Source organism: Anguilla rostrata, chromosome 4 (assembly GCF_018555375.3).
Source record: "Anguilla rostrata isolate EN2019 chromosome 4, ASM1855537v3, whole genome shotgun sequence".
In the NCBI taxonomy this organism is placed as follows: domain Eukaryota; kingdom Metazoa; phylum Chordata; class Actinopteri; order Anguilliformes; family Anguillidae; genus Anguilla; species Anguilla rostrata.
The window spans coordinates 48481168-48508356 of record NC_057936.1 but is presented as its reverse complement, the minus strand read 5'-3'; the positions used below and the strand labels follow the sequence as shown (position 1 = coordinate 48508356).

The following is a 27189-nucleotide window of genomic DNA, read 5'->3' as shown; positions in this document are numbered from 1 at the left end:
TTGTGTCTACTACAGCAGTAAACTGTACTTTCCTTAGTATTTACTGTACAAACTGTGACTGTGTGTGACCTCTGTTCCTGTACATGGAGACATCATAACAATAGCATTGCAGGCATTGCTGCATAATCCCCATATGTACTCACATAACACAATAACAACTAGCACTCCTCTGAAAAACACTGACCTCACGCTTTGTGTCTTTTGCGCTTTTCTCCCTGTCTCTTAACGTCAGAGACTCGGCCATCTCCTTCACAGACAGGATCAAGAGCGGCGTTGTGGGCGAGCAGCTCTGGCTTCAGATCTCTGATCCCACTGAGAAGGACAAGGGGAAGTACGCCATCGAGTTCTTCGATGGCAAGGGGGGCCTCCAGAGGACCGTGGAGCTGACTGGGCAAGGTAAGAGGAAGGGTTCTCCGGCCCAGCTCTCTCCCTACCTGCTTCAATGTTGCATATATACACCCCCCCCCCACTGCTCTCATCTGTGACCAGTGGCTCTGACTAAACTTGCTTTACCCATCCATGCTAGCTGAGTAGCTATAGCTGCTGGTGTTTCACTCAATGGCTGTCTGTTTGGAATGCTGTATAATTATTCATCTTTATTTCACTTCAGGTTTGCTCACCTCACATTTGTTTGGCTATTATCATTCTGCTCAGTTTTCATAGCCAAATATTAATCAGAACTGACATGTTCATCTCTCTGCAAGCTCCTAATCCTCTCTCTCTCCAATTCTGCTCCTTAACACACCCGCATTAAAAAGCCCCAGGCAATACTCATAAAGTATAAACAAGTCATAACCGCAATATGATTATGAGGTAATCGAGAAAAAGGATTAATGATTCTCTGCAAGGTAAGTTGTCAGAGGACTATGACAGAGAGCTTACCTTCAAACTGATATGAGTCCTGAACCTGCTTTTCGTGATTGACGAGCTTGCAAGCTTTCATGTGGGTCATGCTTCATTGTCTGATTTGCCTTTAGGCAAAATGTGCCTACTGACGTCATGACAATTATGTTTATCTGAAATTCATATTAACAAGCTACAGTGCATTGCATTACAGTGAAATTATTTGATTCTCTTATATATTCATAAGCCAAGTTTGGCAATTTCTTGACATTTTGGTAAACAAGAATTTCATGCAACATGCATAAATAAAAATATATGCAATTGAGTCCAAAGAAATTATCTGATAATGTGTGATGCATATTTATGTTATATTTATGTTTGGATACATGGAAAGGGTTGAGGATCAATATCAGGCAAAGGGAAGTTCTGTGTCTCTCCCATTTATAGATTGCTGTCTGCTACCAGTATGTAGCTCTGTGGAGTTCCTTCGGTTGGACATGCAGCTGCATGTTCTTTGTGTTCATAGTTAAATAACAATGCTCATATGCTCATAACTCCCAACCGTCTGTTCCTTTTGTTCACAGCCTTTGATGATGCGTTCGCAGAATTCCAGAGACTGAAGTAAGTGAATTAACATGACAGTTTGGTTGACAGGGGAAGTAAAAAAATAAATTTACTTCCCCTGTCAATCCCCCTTCCCCTGTGAAATTGAAGACTTAAATTCTGTTTACAAAAAGACTTATCTGGCATGAGTAGAATCTCAGATCAGTTGACTCTTCTTTGGTATTCTTTATCAACCTGTTTAAAAACATTTTGAGAATGAATTGACAACATTTTGTACACGTAACGCAAACCAGTATGTTTCCATCAACATGAAAACAACAGTTATTGTCAAAAGTTTAAAAAAGAAATTTAGAATGCTTCTGAAAATAGTTGCCATTTTTACCCTCAAGAACTGCATGAGAAAATGTTTTCATGTTTTTCCTGGTGCAAAACAAAGTGCGCTAAATATCCCCCTGTGCTGACTCCTTTTGTCTTTTTTCCCTTCCTCAGAGCGGCTGCAATCGCAGAGAGAAGTAAGTGCACATCTTGGGAAGTGCGAGTGTCTCTAAAAATACGAACATGCTGCCGAAAGGACATACTGCATGTATCCTTAATTTAGAAACGCCCTCGGGCCTGACAGACAGGCCCTAAAGAAAGCCAGTCCTCCATTATTAACGCACTGCAGTTATCCCACGTTTGATGGGCTGAGCACTGTGGCAGATGGGGCTAGAGGGTGTTGTTTAGCCCTGTGACTCACGGCTGGACTCACAGCATGTGGAACGTTCCGGGCCTGATCCTCTGTGCTTGCCTTTTTCGCAGATCGGGCTCGCGTGGCGGGAGGCCTGCCTGACGTGGTGACGATCCAGGAGGGCAAGGTACTGAGATTCTGTCTGCCATCGCGGGCTCCCCCTCCTAGTCCACCTCGTGATCCGGGGCTCAGGCACAAGAGCGATGCCAGGAGGCTGCCGTTAGCGAGATGAGGCTAATTATTCTGTAAATCGGTTAAACAGGACACACAGGTTCACTTAAAGGCTGCTTTTCTGAATGGACATCTGTACCTGCCTTTGGCCCAGCATTCAGGTCCTTTAATATTCACAGCTAAATGCATGTTTACAACACAGCTACGGTTTTAAAACTTTATCTGCTTTTGTTGACAATAATGGATGGTAAACGACAAATTTAAATGGCACATCTCCTCAATCATGCTGGCCAGTCTCTGCCTCGCTGTGTAATATTGCCAGTGTAGGATTTGGCAGGTGAAATGGCACGTGATACAGGTGTGCCTGAGGGATGCTGTGCCAGGTGTAGTAAGGATGCCGCCATGGGTCTGGAATGCAGGTGTACATGCATGATATCGATCCTCCCAGCTTGTGTCACCAAGGCCTTACAAGACTGTCTGGCACACAAGCATTGAGTAGGTCGGAGAGGGATTTGTTTTACACCATAGATAAAGGTCTTTGTGAAATGAATACAAATGGATTAGGGTGCAATATGAAAGCAAGCAAGTAACACCAAAATCTTCAAAGTGGAAAGATATAATTTTCAAAAGAGGGAATAAACTGCAGACACAAATCCATTCATAAGCTTATTCTTCACTCCTCCTTGCATATCCCTGAAATACAGGTCTAGCTTAGTGTTGTATTTGTGATCTGTGATCTCTTTTCCTACCTGTTTGATGTAATAATGTAATTTTTCTGCCCTAGTCTCTAAACCTGTCCTGCAACATCTCTGGCGAGCCGGTGCCTGAGGTAACCTGGCTGAAGAACGAGAAGGGGCTGGTGTCTGATGACCACTACATCCTCAAGTTCGAGTCTGGCAAGTTTGCCAATTTCATCATCACCAATGTCACCACCGCCGACTCCGGCAAGTACAGCATCCTGGTGAAGAACAAGTACGGAACAGAGAGCGGAGACTTCACCGTAAGTGTCTTCATCCCTGATAGTGAGCAGCATCCTCAACCTCAAATGAAGGCCGTTAAGAAAAAATAAAAAGAACTTAATGCTACATATGCAAATATATTTATAAAAAATATACAGATTTAATAGATTATATATTGAAAGCGATAATGGTTGATCTGGGTGGTTTACAAAACTTTAATCTAGTCTCCAGATAAGCAACTTTCTTCCTGGGTGTACATTATAGAGGTTTGGAGAGAAATCTGTCAAGATTGATTGGAAATATTTGTTGCCACTCAGAAGGGTAAGGACCCAATAACTCTCACTTGAGTAAAAGTATTTGAGTGTTATCCTGCTCTAAACATAACTGACTTCATTAGTAATGCAAATAGAGTGTACCTCTGCTTTTGTTTCCCCATCAGTAATATATTTGTGATGCAGTCTCTTGAAGCGGGTAGTGCTGAGTGCATTTCAAGCACAGCAACATATAAAGTGGTGCCTGATTTTCTGACTCAAAAGGTCAAAATTAAACAGACACTGCAGGTCCAGCAACACCACCAGTGCAATGAATTACAGCAGTCTGGCAATTGCTTGTTGGCGCACCGTAAGATTCTGCTTTAATTCATGCTTTTGGTCTTTCATCCAAACTGGAATTTTCTTTTTAGCGTGTTTCTTTGCTGTTCAGTTCTAGAAAAAAGAAAAGACTTGAGGACAATGAGCAATAAGAGTATAATAAGAGTCTCATTCCATGAGAATGCTTGAGTAATAAGATTAAGATTATAACAAAGGCTTAAATCCAATATGTTCACATTCATAAAGGCATCTGTCCACAGTGAGCAGATTTTGGGGCACTAGTATTGCTAGCAGTTCACACTGGCAGTAAATGACCTCTGCCAGTGTCACCTACACAGCAAGTAGGACCTTTGGCAGATTCCCCATGACCCAATCATAATACTGTATTTTTCAAACTGGTGCTTCTTTCTATAAAATATCTCTGCATTATTTTACATGATGCAGCATACACAACATTACCCAGTACATTGGTATGCCAGTATAACCTACATAGGTCCTCACCTTGTTCATCTGAGACCAGCTATTCACACAGGACGACAAAGAGCAACTCCTGTAGTGCCGCAAATTTGTGTTTTTTATTTGTTATGGTCAAGACTTGTTTTTTGCTGTACAAGGCAGTCTTTATTCAACTGTGAAAACCACAGCTTTGTCCTCTGTACTAAGTTCAAAATACTGGAAGCTGAGTGCCAGTGGGGATAAAGATAAGAAAATGTACATTGTGGTCATTGTTTCCCTTAGAGTTTAATTAAATGAATCCATTGTGTCGTATGTAAGCCCCACTTCATTCACAATCCAATAATGCCACTTCCTTGTCACTGTCCTTCTGGTGCCCCTTTGTCATTTGACTAATAAACAGTGCACATGTTCTTCACCTCCTCCTTTGTCTTTCTTCCCTTTATTCCCTGTCTTGTTATCAACCGACACTCCTCACATCACCAGCCCCCTTCCCCCACCCCCACTTCAGTCCTCACTGTTTTCTCCTGGTTGCACGTCCAGCACTGAAACTATCACCTGGTTTTCTATTCGTCTGGTTGGTAGTTTGTGCATAGCAAAGCTACAACCATTTCTCCCTTCCTTTCTGTTCCACACTCCCGCACTCTTTCCACGCATACCACACTCGTCCTATGGACACCACACACTCCCACACTCTCTTACCACACACACCACGCTTTTCCTACACACATCACACACTCCTGCACTCTCTTTCTACACACACCACACACTCCCATTCTCTTTCTACATACACCACACACTCCCACTCACTCTTTTCACACACATCACAGCTTCACTTCTGCCTCTGTTCCTGCCTTCTCTTTCTCCTGGAAATCCCATCAGTCCATCACTCACCACAGTCTCCCTCAGTCTGTTTATGAAAGGTGAGTATATATAACATTCAAAAATTCATTATTCAGTTCTTGAGCCGTCTGTCATTTGTTTTCTCATAAAATGTTTCACCTCAGTGAATGTGGACCAGACATCTCTACATTCACTGCAGACTAATCAAAAAAAAAATCAGACATCATGATGTTACTTATAAGCTTTCAGTTCAGACAAAGACAAAATAAAGCTACGAAGATCAAACATTACCAGTCCTAAGGGGTGAAAGGTGGCCACATTGTTGTGAACATGGCCAACATTTTCACTGACAGGCCTACTGATGCACCCAGGTGTGTCTGCAGCGGGTGGCAGCTATTTAGATACCATTCCATGTAAAGGTTCATCTACAGTTGAGGACAAAAGTTTACATACACCTAGGCTATTAAAACTCAGTTTTTCACAATTCCGCACATTTCATGTTACCATACATTTTTTTGGCAAGTCAATTAGGGCATCTACTTTGTTCACATCAGAGGTAATTTTAAAACAATCGATTACAGACAGATTTATCTCAGCTTTAATTCACTATATCAGAATTCCAGTGGTTCAAATGTTTACATAGACCAAGTTGACTGTCTCTTTAAACAGTCTGGAAGATTCCAGAAATTGATGTAATGACTTTTTAGAAGCTTCTGATTGTCTAATTGTCAATTGTCAATTGTCATAATTAGGAGTGTATTTAAGGGCCTACATTTAGCCATTGATTTTTGCCCTTGATACCATGGGAAAATCCAAGCAACTCAGCCAAGATCTCAGAAAAAAATTGTGGACCTCCACAAGTCTGGTTCCTCCTTAGGAGCAATTTCCAAACAACTGAAGGTACCACGAGCATCTGTACACAATTGTATGCAAATATAAAAATCTTGGGACCACACAGACACTGCATCTTTCAGGAAGGTGGCACAAATTAATTCCCAGGGCTGAACAAACTTTAGTCCGAAAGGTTCAACTGAACCCCAAGACAACAATAATGGAACTAATGAAGGAGTTGGAGGCTTCAGGTACGAAAGTATCGACATCCACCATTAAGAGAATCCTACATCGCCATGGCCTGAATGGCTGCTGCTCAAGGAAGAAGCCTGAACTCCAAGACCAGCATAAAAAAGCCAGAATGAAGTTTGCAGGTGATCACCAGGCTGAAGACCTAGCCTTTTTGGAGGAGTGTTCTCTGGTCAGATGAAACAAAAATTTAACTGTTTGGCCATACTGATCAGCACTATATATGGAGGAAAAAGGATGAGGCTTATACTGTAATCCGAAGAACACCATCCCAACTGTGAAGCACGGGGGTGGCAGCATCATGTTGTGGGGGTGTTTTGCTGGAAAAGGGACTGGTGCACTTCAGAAAATAGATGGCATCATGAGAAAGGAGGATTATCAATAAATACTGAAGCAGCACCCCAAGATATTAGCATGAAAGTTCAAACTTGGTCGCAACTGGGTCTCCAGCAGGACAGTGGTCCTAAGCATACCTCCAAAGTTGTAACAAAATGACTTAAAGTCAACAGTGTGAAAGTATTGGAGTGGCCATCACAAAGCCCTGACCCGAAACCCAGAGAAAATTTGTGGACTGAACTGAAACGCGTGTCCGAGCAAAGAGGCCCACAAACTTGACTGAGTTACACCAGTTCTGTCAGGAGGAATGGGCAAAAATTCTGGCAAGGTAGTATGAGAAGCTTGTGGAAGGCTACCCCAAGTGTTTCATTCAAGTTAAGCAATTAAAAGGCAATGTCACCAAATAGGCCCACAAACTTGACTGAGTTACACCGGTTCTGTCAGGAGGAATGGGCAAAAATTCTGGCAAGGTAGTATGAGAAGCTTGTGGAAGGCTACCCCAAGTGTTTCATTCAAGTTAAGCAATTAAAAGGCAATGTCACCAAATACTAACAAAACATACGTAAACTGTTGACCCACTGAAAATCTGATAGAGAAAAAAAGCTAAAATCTCTTAGCTATTCCTTTGAATTTACCTCTTATGGAAATAAAGTAGATACCATAATTGACTTAACACAGAAAATATATGGTAACATGAAATGTGTGGAGTTGTGAATTGAGTTTGAATCTCTTTAGCCTAGGTGTATGTAAACTTTTGGCCTCAACTGTATAAGAGCACAAAGGACAGCAGGGGCATATGATGGATGTCTCTTCCGGGGCAGCCACCTCTGTGCAGTCAGCCTATCAGTCATGGCCAGGGAATGGGGGGACATCAGTGATGCTGTGAATCAAGGCGGGGTTCCTTCTCAGTGTGAGATCAGCATGATTGCAGTCAGTGGAGCACAGCGCCACAGCTTAAAGCTTAAAGGAATTAATTCTTTATTAAATTAGATGGGCCTGTTCCATGTGCTTTTACACATACCCACACCAGGGCAGATTTAAAAATGGACAGTGCTCAGTTTGAAAAACTTTGGTGTAAACTGAAAGGTTGTCGATGACTGTGGCTGTGGGTTCAAATGTACTTTCATCACCACGTTGCTGCAGTAGAACAGTGCCAAGGATTCATTCTCTTCTTTTAATGTTTACTCCCAGATATGTTGTGCAACATGTTCTTTCCCAAATCTGCAGTGCCCTTGTCAAAGGCATCTTGTCCAGGACAAATCGACATCATTATCAAATCTGAAAAGAATGCCATGTAAACAGAAAATCAGACATATCAAATTAGAAATCCTTTAACTTGCACATGCTTCATTTACACAAATCACATTAAATCATGTAAATGAAGACAGTTTATGTATTTTTTTATAGGAATTGTCCTCAAAATTGCAAGAACGTGACATAAAAAATGAAATATTGTTTGTGTAAGTTACATTGCTTAAAAATGTTACACAATTTCCCCGTCATAGTTTTGAAACAGAGCAGTTTTTTTCAGAACTAGCGTTGATGTTCAGCTAGAGAGACAGTGGAAGAGGGATACATTTAGACGGAGAGGGGAGAAGGAAGAACAGAGAGGAGGTGATATGTTCACCTAACATACATGGATGGGGTTGTCCTTATCCACTGCTCCATTTCCAGGCCACAGCAATGTAATCTTTATCAACATTACACATATTATAATCCATTAACCTGGCTCCATAAGGATAGGCCACTGTGACAGATCAGTATTCCTGTTGATTATCCGCTGGACTCCTGGGCTTTTATTCACAATCCTTCCACAATATAAAAAACTGGCTGACACATTATTGCCAAGCTCTATTTTACCTCAAGGCTGCATGATGAACCCTGAAAACAATTAGCAATTATTTAATGTTAGTTTTCAGCTCAGATACAATAGCTTTTCACAGTTAATGCCAAACAGCTAGTTTCCGGTAGATCTTGTCATAAGTAAATGTGTCTATTCTTTTTAAAGGTATTTTCACTCATTACTTTGCTCCAGTTTGGAAACACTCATTGTGCCTCTCACATGACCCTTGTATCACCTGCACCAGCACAAGGACAGCTACAGCAGAAGTAGATAAAATCCTTCGATGTACTTTTCTAAGTGCCAGGGACTATTTTTAATACTAAATGCACCACAATACAGCAGGGGTCAGTGGAGCTTATAAAGGAAGCATATCATCCAATGTACAACTAAATTATGTCACTGTTTTCACACAATCGTTTTAACTGAATGAACTGGTCAAGTACCATTCATTCATGAATGGTGATTAATTGTGTTGCCTCCACGCTGTTTGCGAATGGAGGATTGTACACTGTAAGAACAAGAACATTTCCCAATAAATACTGTACATTACATATACCATCATCCTATATAGGGAGATAAAACACTACATTGTACAAATTTGAGTATACTGTACACAAATCTTGAACATTATTAGCTTGACGGTCCATTTAAATGTGATGCAGTAAACTGGATATAACTGAAAATGTTTTTTGTTTAAATGATGTTTTTTGACTATTTGATTGCTCTTGCCATATTTCTCTTGGGGTTCCCTTCAGTGTCTTCCTCCATTGCATGCATAATGTGCAATGACCTCTCTCTTCCAGTTGGTTGTCACGGAGGCTGTTGGGGACCTCGGTGGAATGACTTATTTGACGGACCCTTCTGGTAATGTAGTGGTGAACGCTTTTGACAGTCCTCCTCAGAGCCTGAAGAAGAAGACTGTGACAGGCAGGAAAGTGGAGAGAAGAAAAGGTAAGATGTCTCCTCTCACCTGCCCAGTGCTGCTACAGCCCTTCAGCAAGACTTTTTATCAAGGTCATTGTTCCCTGGGCAGTGAGCAAGAGAAACATTACTTCTGAACTTCATTACTCATCGGATTGCAAACTTCTGTTAAGTCTCCCTGTGAAACTGTTATGGTTGTTCAGCTGAAACTCAAAATTATCTCAGTTATCCAAGTGAATAGAGGAATTACACAAGCACTCAGCCTGTCATCGGCACTTCAAATTCCAGCTCAAATCTTGCGTTTTCTCAAAGGCTAATTGCAAAATGATGCTTTGCCAGATACCGTGCATTACTTGTTGCTGATCCAATAATTATATTCACCTGTTGATGCTGTAATGGTCTAATACTATGTGAATGCTACCATATACAAGACACTAAATATGTGTGTAATAACTGCAGGTTGGTTAAAGTACAACACAAACATTTAATTTTTCATCACAATTGCAGAAGAACCATTTTGAGCAGAAAAGATTATAATGTTGCAATATTACAGCTCAGTAGGTGATGCTGTCAGTTGCCATATACCATTACCTGTCTAATGGTCAGAAAACAAAGTTTTGGATTAAGGCTAAAACCTTGGATGATCTGCCCATGACTGAGAAATGTGTTACTGTCACATATTTGAAAAGCAGAAGCCAGGGTAATAACATTCATAAGCCTTTGTTGTCCATACAATCGCATGCAACTCATTCATGTGTTATTGATCCACACCGGTGCCAGGTCCTTCAGTTACAATACAATGTGTTTATATTCATGCAGATTCTGTGATTCTGAGGCCTCCTGTGGTAAAGACTGAGGGAGCAGACAAGGTTCTGGAAGAGAAAGAAGAGCCCTTCACAAACACAAATTCTACAGTGGATAAGATTGAGACAGAAGACCACACTCGGGATGAGAAAAAGTTTGTCTGTACAAGTGAGAATCTAAAGTCCCCACAAGGGCTTTTAGTGACAGAGGAGAATGTGAAGTCAGATGATGTCACCACCCACACAATGGAAGACCCAAGGCAATAGAGTTTGCAACTTAGAATTAAAGATAATCATAAGTGGGTTTGGAATTTGTATTTTTTGCATGAGTGGTGTGCAAGCAGTGATGTGTTAATAAAGCTCTGTTTGCAAGCAGAAGCCTGCATTTTTCATAACTAGGAAACTCTTGTTTCAAATGTAGGTCCAGTAAAGAAAAAAAGGCAGATTACTTTGTAACAACATCATAAGCAACAGGAAGTGTTTGCAATTATATAATAAAGTGTGATGTTAGCCAGAAATTAAAATTTAATCTTGATATATTAACTGTGAACAGAATTATTCTTCCAAAGCTTTCTAACCTTTGATTATGTTTATTGTGCCACTGAAATTGTATAATATATGAGTGAGTGTTTGTGCAAACATCATGAGCTATATCTGTGTGTTTTGAAATGTTTTGGCTTAAATGATATGAAAGGTTTTCTTGAAATAAAATCATATACACTGTGAATTAATTTGAATGTGAACTGTTTGCATCTACTCATATAAAAATGTAAGAAACAGGGAGATTATTTGTATTTATGAAAGAGGCTCATGCAGTGTGACCACTTTATTTTGTGTTGGAAGTTGCTCCAAACTGCCTATAGGCAGTAATGATTGCAGCCAGAAATGTATACCAACATGCCCCACAAAAGCTAATGCAAGCAGTTGAAAATCTTTACATCAAACAGACCGGAATAGCATAACAGTGATGTCAAACATCAAACAACACCAGACACGTGACAGGAGAGGCAGATGGTAGAATATTTCCTTACTGAATCTCCACACTTCAGAGCAGCAGGTTGACTCTCACACAAATATCGCAGTTTATTATTGTTCACTAATGATTACACATTACCACAACACAAATAAGAAGCGACCGTTTATAGCGATAATTGTTGCCACCTGCAGTGATTATACAGTAGTATGCGTCAGTTCTCTCATTTGTTAAAATTTTTATCATTGGTAACTTCAGACCATAGGGTGGAGTTACAGTCCAACATCATCTACTATGCAAATGCATGGAAAAATAATAATATAATATTAATAAATAATATATATTTAAAAAATAAAAAAAATAAAAAAACACCATTGCACACAATTCAACTCTGTAATGTGTTTGTTCATGTAAATTTCGAAGTATAGTAGATATAGTTCCATAATTCTAAGGGAATGTAAAATATGTGAAGATATTTGTGTTCTTAAAGGGGTGTAGACTGCGCTGTCACGTTTTACTTCGATTTATCGTGATCAAAGTAAAAAAAAAAAACAATCTGTAACAGACTGTAATTGTTGTGTGCACCTCACTTGGTCAGTTGGGCGTCTATTGTGATGATTTCACCAGCGAGCAGGCTAGCTAGTAGCGGCTAGTATGCACAAGTGTGCAAGCTTTACTGGTAGAGGGGAAAAAGCTGTCACGTGAGAGAGCGCTTTGCCGGGTCACGTGTTCACGGTAACAGCGCCGCGAGCGCAAGCGGCAGAGCTGGAAGCTGAATATTCACCCAGTTAAACCAGTGCTGGCGGATGTGTGGGACGCCAGCTACACATTCGCCGCTTCTGGGTCCGTCTGTCTAGCTCTGGGACAGAGAATATGGTGATCCTCTGAGCTGCTGATGGAAACGAGACATCAAGCCAAGGCACACATCACCACGTCATTCTCTCTTGCTACAGTTAGCTTGATAGCTAAACGCAGCGGTAAGAGGATTTTTTATCAGCACTGTTTCTGCCGGTTGCCCTGGGTTGCTCTTTTCATTTTAATCGCTATAACGTTATAGATAGCAAGCTCGCCAATTTAATATGGCACTCGGGCAATCAGCCACGGTAGCCAATCAATTAACTCGCGCACGTAGCAATGAATGACTGTTAGCCAGCTAACTAGTATTTTGTAAATTAATAGTAAGCTCTGCTGGGTAGGAACCCAGTCAATTCGCTTGTGTGGGGACAGCTTGAAGGCACTGAAGCAACACACTAGCTAAATAGCTTTTTTTTATTACAAAAAGATGGCGTACCATTTAGCAAGCTAGGTCGAAGAGTAATTTTTGAAAAACGAGCCAACTAGTTAACCTAGTTACAACATTTGTTATGTGTAAAATGAGGCTGTGTTGTTATTTACAACCTCCAAATGTCAGCGCCTTACTAGCTATCTCTGGCTACTGTTAAAGTTCTGCTCAGCCGAGCTAACGTTAATTCCGCTAGACCACTGCCACCTCATCACATAGGATAACACGAACATTAGCCAGCCATCAGCTAGTTGACGCTCAGCGACACTGGAAAAACCGAGATGTAGACTTGAATACAGTGTGTCGGTAATTTAAGACCGGGTACGTGGCATACGAGTGTGTGAAATGCCTGTGTTTTATAAAGACAGCGCCACGACATGAAGTCATAGCCTCATTTTGTCCGAGCATCCTTTGAAGTGCTCACCCTGTCGGGTGAATCGGGCTCCGGTTGGCCACTGTTTCATCTTTTGGCCCATGGACGCATGATCGTAATGCACATTTTAGCCAGCTACGAGAGACAAGCTGGGACGCGAAAACAAGATTTGCATTGTAATCTCACATAAAACCCAAAAGTCGGTCAAGGTGCTCTGTAATCTCGCTTGAGGTAAGCACAAGGACGCAAAAAGTCACCTTCTTCTCTTATTGGACTGGTACCTGTAGAAGATAGGCCTAAAATACTCACGGTCAGTGTTTTTGACAGTTTTGATAAATGAAAGAGACGTGCATTTTGTGTAAACAATATACCCGTGGCATTGGTTGTGCTTTCCCTTGGTTGCGAACTTATTCCAATTACTGAAATGTCGCCAAGTACTTTATAAAGGAGAACAAGGTGGAGCGCTTTGAACAATAAACACGAGGCACACTTGTAGCCATGACAGCTACCTTCGTCGATTGCGTCCCCATTTTCTGTCGTCCCCAGCTGCTGTTACGTCTGAAAAATGGATGGGAAACAACGCACTTATGCAATTATTCAACATAGTGAACTTAGGCCCTGAATTTAGTCCGGAATTCTACGTTTCTTGGAAAGGATGCATTTAATTTAAAAATGAAGATTTTCTTTATACATCTTTATACAATCAAATATAAACTGGTCTTTGGGTGTTGTCTAAATATGAGTAAAACCCTGTTTTTCCTTTTTTATTCTAAGTTAAAATTGAAGGATGTTGCCCGCAGTAAGAGTTTATTATGTGGGCATATTGAAATGTAAGGAACTGGATGCATAGTGAAGTAATCTTAATTTTATCCCTCAATAATTTAAAAAATGAACTTTAATGTCAGTGTGTGATATTATCCTCTTTAATGCAAGATTGATGATTGGACACTTGATTTTTAGCTCATTGCTAGTAGTCATTTTTGTCCTGAATTTAACAAGAGCCAGGGGAATATGTACAAGTGGCAGTGCAGACCTGAACTTATAAAGCCATACTGTTTTGAATAGGCATATGTTGATGGGTCAGCGAATGGACACCTTCTCACTCCATTTGTGAATGTTGTTCATCTGGAGGACTATGAACCTGGCACCTTCCTTTCTGTCTTTTAGCCTAGGGCTAGCACACTGCATAAATATGGGCTGTATTCAAGTTCCACACTGTAAGACCCAGGCCAGCTTTGTCAGACTATGTAGCTGTAATGTTGCCAGGTCTTCTGGGTCTGCATTTATGTTTTTGAAATGAACAACAGTGTGGCTGTAATTAGTTGCTGTCTGTATTGGAGGAGAAGTAGAGCAGCACATTCTTGGGGCTGCATGGGGGTTACAGTCAAGTACCTTTACAAAACCATGACAGCTGGTTTCAGCTTATTTGCAAAGTAAATGAGGGGGAACAAACTTTTCAGTATGAATCATTTCTATGTTGTAGCTTCACATAAGTTGAGTACTGTATTGAGCCACTTATTAAAAATTATATGTGGTGAAATTATGTGAATGTAAGGCAGAGGATACCATTTTGCTAAAGATGGTCATTTGTACGATTTGAAAAATGGTCAGCTTTAAGATATTCAGATATTCCTGGCAGGAGTACTAGCCTAAACCAGTAGAAGTGGGACTGACCTCATACTCATTTGTTAAGGCCTGTGTGGTTCTTTAGAATGACTGTTTATTTTCTCCTGATTTCAGGGTTTTGCTAAATATTATGGTTTAATGTCGTTGGTATGAAGGGCTGAGGAATGGAGTTAAAGGCGTTTGTTGGAAAAATTGAGCTGTTTGGGGGCTGTTTTGTATTAGACTTTTTCCATGGAGAGGCAGCCTGAGGAATATTGCAGTTTTGAACAATAACTGCCTTTAACTTACACACACGCAAAAGATTCGCTTCATAATCGGAGGTAAAAGACAAGTTGGTACATTGTATCAGAGATAGATCGGGTATTTGTCTAAGCTCCCTGATTAGAATAAATGGAACTCTTGAGGAGTTTAGGAACAGTAGGGTAATTCTGTCTCAGAGGAGTTCTGCTGGCCTGACCGCTGACCCAGTAAAGACCTCTGTGCTTGCAGATCGGGATGGTGATATTTGTGTGACCTGATTTCAGTCCCACTCTACAGTGTTGCGCAGTGTACACAACAGAGTGGCGTGGAGGCACATGGCCTTCTGAAATCTAGCACAGGAGCGATAAGCTGTGTCACCGATATTGACGGAGAACAAACACTCTATTTTTGTTAGACTGCGGGGAAACAGAAAAAGATGTCCTCAGTTGCCCCTGTTTGTATGTCATTTTTCATGCCATTAAGAGGTGTGGAAGGGAGGAAAAAATCAGAAAGGACAAGAAATGGGAGTGGTTGCAAGTGTCAGATAAGTAAATAATAATTATGGGTATGAAGTGATGGCTCGGTATAGGTTGTGACACAGTGACTCGTACAGTTAGTGAGCTATGTGAGCCGAGGGAGTTGAAACAGGTGTATTTTCAGGACTGCTGGAATTGATTTGATGTCATATAACAACCTTGTTGCTTTGCCGTTGTGATTGGCGCTGTAGTGTTTCCCCTGCCAGTGGTTTGGCCCTTAGGGAAAATGTGGGCGTTCCAAGAGGCAGGTCGAGGTTTAAAAAAAACGACGAAAAATGAAACCAGTCTGTTGATTGTAGGATCTGCTGGGTCATTGCTGACAGTGGACCCACTGGTCATGGACAGCTAATTCACTTTGACGGCTTATGCAGAGCTGTGTAACAGGTGGGTAACCAAATGACGTTTTAAAAAAATGTTTATTGCTTTGCACTGTCTCATACAGATATCTTGTTCATGCTTGAGATTTTCCTCTCCTGACTCTTTTCTTTGGTTAATTTGTCTTTTTGGAGGTTAAAGTTGGTTTACAGTGGGAACTGGTGAAGTGCTTCTAAATTTATCTATTCCTTTTTTTCTTTCAGTTCTCATTTTAGGTAATTCAGTGTGCATTGTGCATTTTTGGCTGTTGTAAACTAGACATAAAGGAGGAAAAAAACAACCTTGATAGCATTCACTTTAAAATCTGATTCACTGACACCAAGAATACCACAGCCTCTGATAAGATCTTTTATTACATTGAAGAAAGCAAGACTTCTTTAGGGTAAACAATTGAGCGATGAATGAGGTTCCACATCCTCTGTAATTTTTAGTCTTTTTTATTCCTTTTAAAGTGTAGGCCTATATGTTTATTTTTAAAAGTAGGGGAAAACAGTAGAACATAATTCATGAACTATAAAGGTAAAATTGTGTTTTAGGGGCAATGTAAACTTTTGGAGTGTACAGGCATCCTGTTTCACATTTGCTGCTGCTGACAGTGCCTTTGTACACCTGGTATTGCAAAGGTATTAAATGTAAAATCCTGCTTTGCTGAGTTTGTTGGTAACAAGAATAAGAATAATAATAAGAACAAGAACCTCAGCCTTGTGGTCCTTGAAGTCCTGAAAGGCTGTGGGATAAATGTTCAGATTAAAGTCACTGTAATTGAGTTGCACAGGCAGGCCAGTATTTCAGGTCATTTTTTTTGTTGGGTTTTGTTAATGCTAAAGAAGGCTGAGTTGGGTATTTGACCCAGATGAAACATAGCTGAAGTCCCTCCTCTCCTGGCTCTCTACCACACTAGGTCTCCGTTGCTGATCTTAGTCATGTGACCAGATTTCAAAAACTGCAGTTTCGGTTGCAGTACAGATGGGGTGTGTGCGTACAGTACTTGCATGTGCATTTGGGTGTGGGGTGGGCTGGTTGGTAATTTGAGCCCGGGGAAGTCTATCCTGGAAAGAAAACTTAGGGCATATAATGCTTATTACTGGACAAGACAAAAAAAATATCTTGAAACTGTAGTCTTATTGCTAAATTATACAAAAAAGAGGTTTTTGGGGGATCTGAATCATTTTCTTTGTTCTGGATTTGTCATGTTTTGTTTCGCAAGTGTTTTTTATTAACAGTCCTCCCACTGAAACTGACCTCGACTTCTTGCCAGGGTGGAACTCCCAATTAGAACATGGAGTCATTTCAGTCAGTATGGGCCCTTGGTGGAAAAATAGGGGGACTATCATGTTTGTAGCTATTTAGAAGTCATTACATTTGTAGTTGCTCATGGTAAAATGGATTGGTCATTAGCTCATCAGCTTCCCCCATGGAAATGCTGGAATATAATGAGGTATTGGATCCAAATTATTGCAGTGCACTTGAATACAAGCAATAAAACAGTGAAATAAGGGTAAAATCAGGACAAAGTGCATTTCAGTCACTGCTTTCAGTAGTCTGCAGAGACACAGAGGAAATGATTTTGTTTAGCGACTGGGTTGAGTTCACACCACCGGTGATGCTCACGTGGGCACAGAGGGCCGTCTGTGTATAATGGCTTGCAGTTCAGCGGACGGACGGTGCTGCTCAGCACCACAGGTTGGTGGGGTGCGGTCTCCCCACCACAGGCACTTCCTGCTCTGCAGTACAGCTGTAGAGCCCAGGAACTGAGATGGGGTCGTCATTGGTACTGTTTATTTACTGCACAGTTTACAGCCTTCTATGGCTGAAGATACCTTCTTGAGTAATAATGCTTTTTTAATAAAGCTCAAAGCTGTGCTGCTAAGGATTTTGTTATTAATGTATCTCACAACTTTTTTTTTTTTTTTTTTGAAAGGTAGAAATTCTCCATTTTGTGTCCCACTTTTTGTCCATTATCAATAAGGCTTAGTTGTCAAAGTGTGCCCACTGTGCCCGGGAGAGTATACAGACTGCTGGGCACGGTGGTGCCAGACGGAGGCACGACTGTACCAGGAGCGCATGGCTAACAGGCCCTGCTCTGCTCGTCTCGCACCTTATCAGGGAAGCGTAGAAAAGGTTCCTCAGAACCAGCTTATCTGGGGCAGAACTGCTGTCGTGGAGCCTGTCCCATTGGCATTGGCTGAGCCACAGGGAGAGGACAAACAGAAACGGTTTCGATTGCTTAGCTTTCTAACGTTTTAGTCTGCGTAGAATGGCGAAGGGGGAGGCTCTCGGGCCGAGGCAGGGCTCGGCTGGGCTCTGAGGGGACCACTGCCCTGCTGAGATGAAGAGACTGCGGCCCTGGGGGGACTCAGACCCCCCAGAGACCCACAACGAGGAGGACTCCAGCAAGCAGGAGGACCTCTCGCCCAACTGGTCCTCCTGGACCCTGGTGAGCCAGTAGTCAGAGTGTCTTTTTGGAGGGTCAGGCCCGTAGAGGAATTCAAGGTTTTCCTTTCCTTGTGAGTGCCACAGTTTTATCCAAGCTGGGCCAACCTTCATGCCCTGCTTGGAAGCCACACAGCTAGATTGCACATTCGGGTTTTTACAATATTTTGATTTCTGGCCAAACATTTCTCATTTGTTTTCCGCCCTATATCTACATTGCCAACTGATGTAGAAAAGAATATTCGAATTCAGAATCGACAATTTTTTTTCCGATTTGAATTTGTCAGGAAGGTTGTTTTCCACTGGTTCTTTGACAGTATACATTTAAAAAGAAGGCTGAATTCCAAAGAATTCATTAGGAGTTTCTTCTTTGTGTCAGGGAGAGTTTAGGTACTGCTTGTTCTGTGGATCTGAAGGCATTTACATTCAGAATAGGGCTCTTTCTGGACATTTCTGTTTTTAAGCTTCTCCTACTTTCGGTATTGCAATAGAGAAAGAAAAACTGAACCCGTCAAAGAAAATATCTCTCCAGCAAAGATGCTTTTCTAATTCTAGCTGGGAAACTCATATGTGCATAGAGATTTTACTCTAGTTTGACCATCCTGGCTGTTGAGCACTTATTTAGTGTTCTTTTATTTAGCAAGCTTGAAGTGCATTGGTCATCTGCTGTCTTAACATATGTGCATATTACCCCAGTTTTCTCAGCAAGAACAATGAACAGATGGGTCTTGCTTGGTCTATCATTAACTGGGACTGGAACACACTGGATTTCCTTGTAGTTTTGATTCCTTTGTTTACGAGAGAGTAATTAGGCTTATGTTTTACAGTATGTGGATAACTCAAAGGTCAACAGACTCCCTCTGAGCAAAGGCGTTCACTTGGCAGGCGTATTTATGATGGTGTTTTGTGCACAATTATAATCTTTAGCACCTGCACTGCTGTATGTTTTTTTTTTTTTCACTAAATTGTACAGCACAGCATATCAGTCTAACTGTTGAGCTTTGTTGTCCTGACACGAGTGCAGTTGTGTTGTAGAAGCTGCAGCCAGCCAGCTATTTACGACTTAAACATGAAACTTGAATCCCGGTGCTTTTTTGTTGGCTTTAAAATATGTTGCGACACCTGCCCCAGGCCTATTTTACTTTGATCTTGAGGAAATGCGAGTAATCGACTGTGTGGGCATTTTGCCAACGTATTTTGCACGACAAGTTCAAAACGTTTACTTTTGTTTTTCACTTTTTGTTTCTTGGAACTGCATTTTAATTTCACAGAATTAACTTTCAAGTTCCAGTTAGCTAGTCATGTTTAAAGGTCATTTTGAGGGTTAACTGCTGGCGAATTGTTATGGAAATGGTTCTTGTTGCTCTTTATGACAGATTTTTGTTGCTACCTTTATTTAGCCTGGCCAGGATGTGCCTTCGGATAACGAGATTACATCCCTCTTTTTGACAAAAACCTGGCTAGGACCATAAGCAAAATACAATGCAGAATAAATCACACTACTGACAGAGACCTAGACCTAAAAATATATATAAACAATTACAAGCTTCACAAAAACTGTTTTGCACGAAACTAATGCATTTATTTGGTTCAATCACGCATTCATGTCACTTGACTTGACGGTGAGCACAGTAGCACAGATTCATGTGTTTATAGCAGTTTGTCCGGAGCAGAGGTCAAATTGAGGCTTATTTTCCAGTACAATGGTGCAAAAGGAACAAATTAGAAAATACCTGGACTTGGAATGTGAGGTGTAGCCTGACTTGGTGTGAGCAGTTTTAGCAGGCTTACCTTAGTCAGGCAATCACTATTAGTGATCAGTCTACTGTAGCTGTTCTCTTGACTATGCTGTTAGTTCTGATTTGAAACTGGACTGTTGGGTGCCCGGTCACGCAGATTTAGCGTGAATTATAGGCTTTTTGTCACTGGTATGTGGAGTCTATGTGGCTGATGACAGTAGCCATGTTGTAGATGGCGCGTGAAGGATGTTGATTGCAACACAAACAGGATGCGTGTGTTTAGAATGTGGAGTTCATGGTAAGAGGGGGGGGGGAGTGGCAGCTGAGAGGGCCAGGGACGGGGGCTCCTTAATTGCGTTTGTACCATGGGTGAAGTCTTAAGGCTAATCCCCTCCTGGAAATGGATACTGTTCAGGGTTTACTCATAACAGCGTGGTCCTGGGAGATGTCTGGAGGCTTTACCCCCGACACAGCTGTCAGGGAGGTAGCTTCACTGTTCCTGTGGGTGGAGGTTTGGGCGCAGGAAGCTGGCTGACCTTTGTCTGGATCACAGAGTCCCGCTGCTGTGGACATGGGCACAGTGCAGAGGGCACTCAGACGTCTCCATGTTTATGGTGTTCTTCCCCTAGTCTTCGCTCTCAGTGTCTCTGGCCTTGTGTCTGTGCCAACCGCTGCCATTTTCTCCTCTTGCCTGAGGGGGGGAGCTGTGACCTTTGACCCCTCCACTTCCTCTCTATCTGATGACAATGCATGAGAGAGGGTTTTGATCCTCTTTCAGCCACATAGGAAGAAAACAAGGCAGTACAGAGCCTGGTCTGGAGGAGGGATATGAATTGGGTCAAGGGGAACACACAGGAAGGAAAAATCACAGAGAGGGGAGAAGCCAGGGGAACAGGATCTTTAGAATGGCGCCTGCCATTAGAATGGCAGTAATCGAACGTATGCATGGGGACAGCGGCCATGATAGACGGGATCAAAGCAAGGCCTTTATTCACATTCAGATGCAAAGTATATTCTAGAATTCTCTGGCTCCCGTGATTTGACAGAACGGCAGATGGCTGTGGGCCTCGTGAATTTCCATTCAGCACCACAGTAGATCAGCGCGCGGTGTAGCTTTGTGTAAGCAAAGCAGGACGAGGGGATGAATATCCACCCAGCCTGCCTGCTGTGACGCTGTTTTAGAGCCGCCTGCTCTACACCGCGGGTGAAGAATACGTCCGTTCGGCTCCCGGAAGATTGGCCACCTGTTGCCCTGTGTTTACGAAGCCGCCTAATTGCACCTTCCTTCGGACAGCCGCCGCCGCGTCTTTCAGCTCGGATGACCGCGGAGGAGGCTGGTAAGGACATGCAGCTAGCATCTGCCCAGCCATTAGGAGCGCTTCAGAACGGCTCATAGAAAGGCACGGCATCTTAAACCTGGAGATAAGAAGTGTGCTTTATTTACTATGCAGCATAAGATGGGAGTAATCCAGAAGTTAATGGTTAACTTCATAAGCCAGCAGCACTGATGAGAAGGGGAAAAAAAAAGTCTAATCAATGTCGAAGGGTTTTTTCTCATGCATGCGGTTGAGGCAGTTGCCCTGTGTGTGTGTTGGCTATATTGGGTGCGATTTCTCAAGGCTGTATAAGAAAAGAAAACATTCCAGCAGCTATCCACCAATCATCAGCAGTAAAGCCCTGGTATGACATTAAGTAATCATCCCTGTCCCATGTATCTAGAAACTGAAGCTCTTGTGCAGCACTTCCTAAAATGTGGGTTTTACTGCTTGAGTCATGTTTGTCAGCATTTTTTCCGTCGTTGACTGGAAGTCCTCCAACACGTCTCCTCGTTCACCCTGGACTTATGTGACCCTGTTTACAGCCTCTCTCTCGCTCTCTCTCTCTTTATCTCTCTGCCTCGGTCTTTCGGTTTCTCTCTCTTTGTCTCTCCGCCTCTCTCTAGCTGTCCCGCTCTTTCTCTCACTCTCTCTCAGTCTCTCTCTCTCTGAGTGTATTTGAGGCAGCAGGTGAGTGAGGGTAGGATCGGTATAAGGTGCTCCACACTTTTCCTGCCTCCAGCGGAGCGCTGTGCGGTGTTCTCATGCCCCGCGGGCCTCAGACTTCCTCTCAGGCCTGCTGTTGGGTGTCGGCTGCTGATCTGCGTCCCATGTGACTTTGCGCTTCGTAAACAGCGCTAGCGCTCCGTGGAAACCCGTACGCGGCTTCAGGACTGCACCCTGGGTGGAGAGGAGCTTCGGTAATTCTGAGAGGTGGGTCGCAGGTGTCACCGGCATGTCTATGACAGATTAAAAGATAAATTATCTTAAGAATGATGCGGGTTATGGAATGACCGCAAAGGCAAGTCGGTTTGTTGAAACTAGCTAGATGGTGACAGAACTCCAGAGTTATGCCATTCAGAAGGAATATTAGATAAGTGCATAGGTCCAGAAGCTGAACAAGTTCTTCTAGCATGTTAATTGGAGTTGGTCTTCTCTTGAACGCTGGTGTTGATGTTGTCCCCTGTTGTCGAAGAAATTGTTGAATACAAACAGCATAAGATCAACTACAACTGAGCTTTGCATTACACGGATTCTCTGGCCTGTAGTGAGTTTATATGCTCACTTTATATTTCACGTAACGGACAGATAGGTTATTCCACTCATAACTTCGTCTGACAAAAAAGGAAAGAAATGAAAAATGTGATTCCTTTTTTGTAAAGTTGGCCCTGGCTTTTCTGTTTTGAATTTTGTTGATGGGAAGGTTAATTATTTATGCTGCTTCCCTGTTTTGTCTGTTGTAATGATCAAAAAACCCTCATATTTACAGACTTCCCTGTCTTCGCTTCCCTGTCATGATATAGCCTAGCAGTGACTGCCCACACTCAGAACGTCTTGAGTTTGGTAATAGAGTGAAGTGCTCTGCAAATGGCCCATTACAATGAATGACTGTATTATCTGCACATAATTACGCATTCATCTTAACTCAAGACTAAATGTTCTGTTGCCTTTTCATTATTAAGTAACGAATCCACAGATTTATAAAAAGTAGTATTTAATATGTATCTGATCACTGAGGCTTAATGGTTTGGCAAATTATAGGCGACACATTTTAAAAGGGGGAAAAGTAATTATTTTTCATTCCAGTTTTTATGAACTAAAATCCAAATCAATTGGGCTAACCTTTCCGAGCACTAGGAACCTTTCTTTAATGATGCTTCCAGAGCTGGTGGAGGCTTCCTTTTAGTCGCGCTCATTAAAATGGATCCAGGCATGCCAAATAATTTTAAAAATGTGCTGCTGTGGATTGTCATGGGGGAAAAAATAGCCATGCTTTGCATGTTCCCTGTAAGCTAGCAGTAGGTAAAACACCTACTTTTAACAGTGTCATTATGCAACTGAAGGCAGAAATGATGCAGATGTTGACCCAGGGGTTTTGCTGTTTTTTTGCCCTCTAATTTTGTTTACTATAGGACCAGGGTTTTTGTTCTTCCCTTTTTAGGTATAAAGTAAGTGAAGGGAAGATAGGGTTCTAGGTTTGCATTTTGTGTAATGCTGTCTTGTGAACTCGTGCTTTCGTGCTACACTGCTTGTCAGAGGCTCCACCCCTGACCCTTCCCCCTGGGAAATCCTGCATGTCATTTGCATCGGAGTGTCTTTCCAAAAAGGACTTGTGAAACCTGTCCGGCTATTTGGGGAACCTTTTTTTTGTGGAAGCATTGGACCTCATATAGGGAGCATAGACATCCTGAAATAGTGAACGTTACCACAGTAAGTTAATAGTGTTATTAATCTGATTTATTTAATGCACTGTGCTACTAAGTGCTGTGAAATTAAAATAGCTTTAAGTGCTCATGGCAGTTTTGTTGGTGGTACCTGCACAGTTTTCGGTGTCGTTCTGCAAACTCTTGCTCTAAGATGAGGTGATCTTTAAAAACATTTTGTGGCTTACGACTGCTTTTTTATCTTTATATCCATGCCTAGTTCTGCCCCTTGCAGCTCCATATTGGAACTGCCGTGCATTAGGAGCATTAGCAGCTATCCGAGCTCCTCTCGGCAGCTGCCCGTGTGCCATGCAGGTGTGACCCCAGGGTACGCCCAACTCTCCATTCATCCCGACGAGATGGCCACCTGGCCCTGGCCTGTTGCTCCGTCGCCGCGCCGGACTCCACAGCCCCAGGGTCTGAGACAGTGCGTAATCCGTCCTTAGCTTCTTAGCACGAACAGGAGGCTTAACGGAGACCTTTTGGATATCCCCGTCGCCCGGGATCAGAAAGCAAAGTCGTTTTTCTCTCAGGAGTAAACAGAGAAAGTACAGAACGGCCTGGGGTCACATGAAAGGTTTTTTGCGTGCGTTATCCCTGTGATTAGGCGAGGCGGTGTTTTCTGCGTCACAGCCACAGGAGAGCCTGTGTTTACCGGTACGGTTGGGTTTGCGTCTTTGTGCTCCCAGACCTCTTAGCCTGAGAGCTGAACACACAGGCCCATGCCTGGCTAAGCGGCACTGGGGCTGAACTGGGCCAATGAGGCATCTACCATTACATGTGTTTGCCAGCATCATAGACCGGTCCAGCCAGTGCTATTCTGTTTCAAAATGGCCCCTTTATTTTCCACACTCAGTGGAGACTCATACCATAGTTCAGGTTCCAATTACAGCTTGAGTTCAGCGGTTAGCTTGTGTTTTTTTTCCCTCCAAAAGAAGTGATGTGCATGAGTGTCTTGTTGCAGATTTCTCCAAAATGCTCTTGTGCCATAGGAGTCCACAATGGGTTTTAGCATATTCATAAAATATATATTGGAAACACTTTTTCTTAAGCAAAGGCAAGGTTTCAGTGTTTTGTTTGTGCTTAATATGGAATGGTTAGGGTTAGGGTCTTTCATTTATAAGTTTCAGCGCACCCCTGCTCTAAGACAGGCAGTGCAGTTCTGCTAATTATTTTTCCTTAAATGTAGTCACGCGCTCCTTGGAGGTGGAACTGAATCTTATTTGAGACGAGCAGCGAGCCGTTTCCGGAAGCGGTCGTGTGTTTGTGCAGATGAGAGCGCAGGGAAGGACGGGGACGCAGAGGAATGTTCTGCAGTCCGCAGAGATGACCAGTCAGATAAAAGGTCACCCGAAAGCCGCGTGTCAGCTCCGTAACTCCGGTCTGCGAAAGGTGGAAAGGACAGATTCATCGAGCCCCTGCGCTGGCCCTCTCGACGTCTCGGACCATTTCTGCGAGCGGAGAGATAAGCGCTGTGGCCGGCTGCCAGAGGAGTTCTGCAGCCTCAGGGGAGGAAAACATCATGTGATGCGTGACGCTACCCCTCCGCTCCCGCTTGGTCTTCAGTGATAGCAGGCGCAGGCAGCTAACACACAACCAGCTAACGTACGGCCAGCTATCACACAACCAGCTAACGTACGGCCAGCTAATGCACAACCAGCTAACATACAGCCAGCTAATGCACTACCAGCTAACGTATGGCCAGCTAATGCACAACCAGCTAACGTACGGCCAGCTAATGCACAACCAGCTAACTTATGGCCAGCTAATGCACAACCAGCTAACATACAGCCAGCTAATGCGCAACCAGCTAATGTACGGCCAGCTAATGCACAACCAGCTAACATACAGCCAGCTAATGCACAACCAGCTAACGTACAGCCAGCTAATGCACATCCAGCTAACGTACGGCCAGCTAATGCACAACCAGCTAACGTACGCCCAGCTAATGCACAACCAGCTAACATACAGCCAGCTAATGCGCAACCAGCTAATGTACGGCCAGCTAATGCACAACCAGCGAACGTACGGCCAGCTAAATGCACAACCAGCTAACATATGGCCAACTGATGTGCAACCAGCTAGAGCACAGTCTGCTGTCAGCCACCTTGAGTGCTCTTTGTGTTTGATTTAGCGTGCCTGTTGCCTTTATTGAGTTCACTGGAATTTTTTTCTGGAAATTGAATTAAGTCTTCGACAAGGTTGTTTTTCCCCCTTCCCCTACAAAAAATTCCAGGCAGTGGCATCAATAAATTATTTTTTGTCGGGCTTTTGAACATTTCAAAGGTTTTACTACTTCAGTGAGAATATTAAATGGACTTGTTGCTGGCTCCACCAGCATAGCACACAGACCTGTTTACAGGGCTTGTTTTCATGCTCAGTGTTTAAAATTGTGTGAAAAGTGCATTTACCTGCTTTAATTAAATATTCAGTTCTAAAGGACTGTTTTTAAGAAGGTGGTGGATGGTGTTGACCCATAAAAATTGACACCCTCCTTTTGTGGCTGCGCTTAAGTCTAGAAGCAAGTAGGGCGGCTTGCAATGCGTAAGGGAGCAAAGCATAGCTCCTGCGGTGTCCTCTTTTATACCGCCGGTGCAGCATGCGACACGGCGACCTCGCATCTAAATTAAAAATGAGAACGCCTCCACCGAGTGCGGTACTGAACCCGCAGAAGCATCGCCACGGCGACGGAGACTAGTAGGCGTCAGTCACGTCTGCAGGGCCTGACAGGGCAGCCTGACGTGTGGCCCTGGAGCTGAGCTAGGAGAAATACCTGTGAGAAAGCGGGAGCTCAGAAATACCTGTGAGGAAGTGATAGCTCAGAAATACCTGTGGAAAGTGGGAGCTAGGAGAAATACCTGTGAGAAAGTGGGACAAGCTCTTAGTGTTCAGGGAGCAGATCATTTAGTAGGAAATCAAGTTGATCATTTTTGTGACCTTAAAAAAATTCATGTCAGCTGGTAGTACTACTGCCAAATCAAGCCCTGGTGTCCGACAAACACCAGTAAGAGATTACCACTATGTTTCTCAAAGAGTTTCTGCAGAATAACTATAGATGGTGGTTTTCAGTGAGTTTCTGCACGTTTAACCATTTGAAGCCACCATGCGATACTGCAGAGGTTTTGCCCGGTTGGTTGCCCTTCCCACCTCCGATGATTATATTTGACGCCCCTCCTTTTCACGTTTTTTTTGGCTGGACCGCAACAGCGGGGCCAGCCCTACAAACGCGAATGCCCGTGACTGAGTGAGTGATGAAGTTACACCATTGGTCGGCTGAGTTATGAAGTTACACCATTGGTCGGCCGGAGAGATCCAGCCATGTGCTAGGTTTTGACCCGGTCTTGTTTTTTTTCCTCTGGCAGGTGGACACCATGAACTACGTGGGCCAGCTGGCCGGGCAGGTGCTGGTGACGGTGAAGGAGCTCTACAAGGGCATCAACCAGGCCACGCTGTCGGGCTGCATCGATGTGGTGGTGGTGCGCCAGCGCGACGGCAGCTACCAGTGCTCCCCCTTCCACGTGCGCTTCGGCAAGCTGGGCGTGCTGCGCTCCAAGGAGAAAGTGGTGAGCGCAGGGATGGGGGGAAGGAGGGAAAAGAGGAGAGGAAATGGGAGCAGTGCAGTTTCAGACAGGGTGCTGTGGCTCCCCTGTTACTGAGCCTCGGGAACATGACCTCGCCAGGAACATGACCTAGATTGCTTACTGTGGAAAACTCAGCTCTCAGCTTCCATCTTGGACAGG

General features: G+C 43.1%; 2 protein-coding genes across 10 annotated transcripts in view; both read left to right on the top strand.

The window, feature by feature from the left end:
- myom1b (myomesin 1b) overlaps window positions 1-10860 on the top strand; it is a 44919-nt gene extending 34059 nt beyond the window's left edge. For 4 of the 6 annotated variants that reach the window (XM_064332892.1, XM_064332891.1, XM_064332890.1 and 1 more), the window contains 7 exons: window positions 233-396; window positions 1428-1464; window positions 1897-1919; window positions 2206-2261; window positions 3090-3305; window positions 9213-9360; window positions 10150-10860. In XM_064332892.1, the coding sequence (XP_064188962.1) occupies window positions 233-396; window positions 1428-1464; window positions 1897-1919; window positions 2206-2261; window positions 3090-3305; window positions 9213-9360; window positions 10150-10400 (895 nt within the window). In that variant the 3' untranslated portion in view covers window positions 10401-10860. Of the gene's footprint in view, window positions 1-232; window positions 397-1427; window positions 1465-1896; window positions 1920-2205; window positions 2262-3089; window positions 4730-9212; window positions 9361-10149 lie in introns of those variants that run through there. The other 2 variants (XM_064332894.1, XM_064332893.1) reach the window with 1 other exon arrangement.
- Window positions 10861-11828: 968 nt separating this feature from the next.
- The window catches only part of LOC135253518 (phosphatidate phosphatase LPIN2-like), a 37144-nt gene continuing 21783 nt past the window's right edge, over window positions 11829-27189 (top strand). Inside the window, exons 1-3 of one of the 4 annotated variants that reach the window (XM_064332887.1) lie at window positions 11829-12083; window positions 15463-15547; window positions 26812-27012. In XM_064332887.1, the coding sequence (XP_064188957.1) occupies window positions 26821-27012 (192 nt within the window). In that variant the 5' untranslated portion in view covers window positions 11829-12083; window positions 15463-15547; window positions 26812-26820. Of the gene's footprint in view, window positions 12084-15462; window positions 15548-17744; window positions 17976-21369; window positions 21960-26811; window positions 27013-27189 lie in introns of those variants that run through there. The other 3 variants (XM_064332885.1, XM_064332884.1, XM_064332886.1) reach the window with 3 other exon arrangements.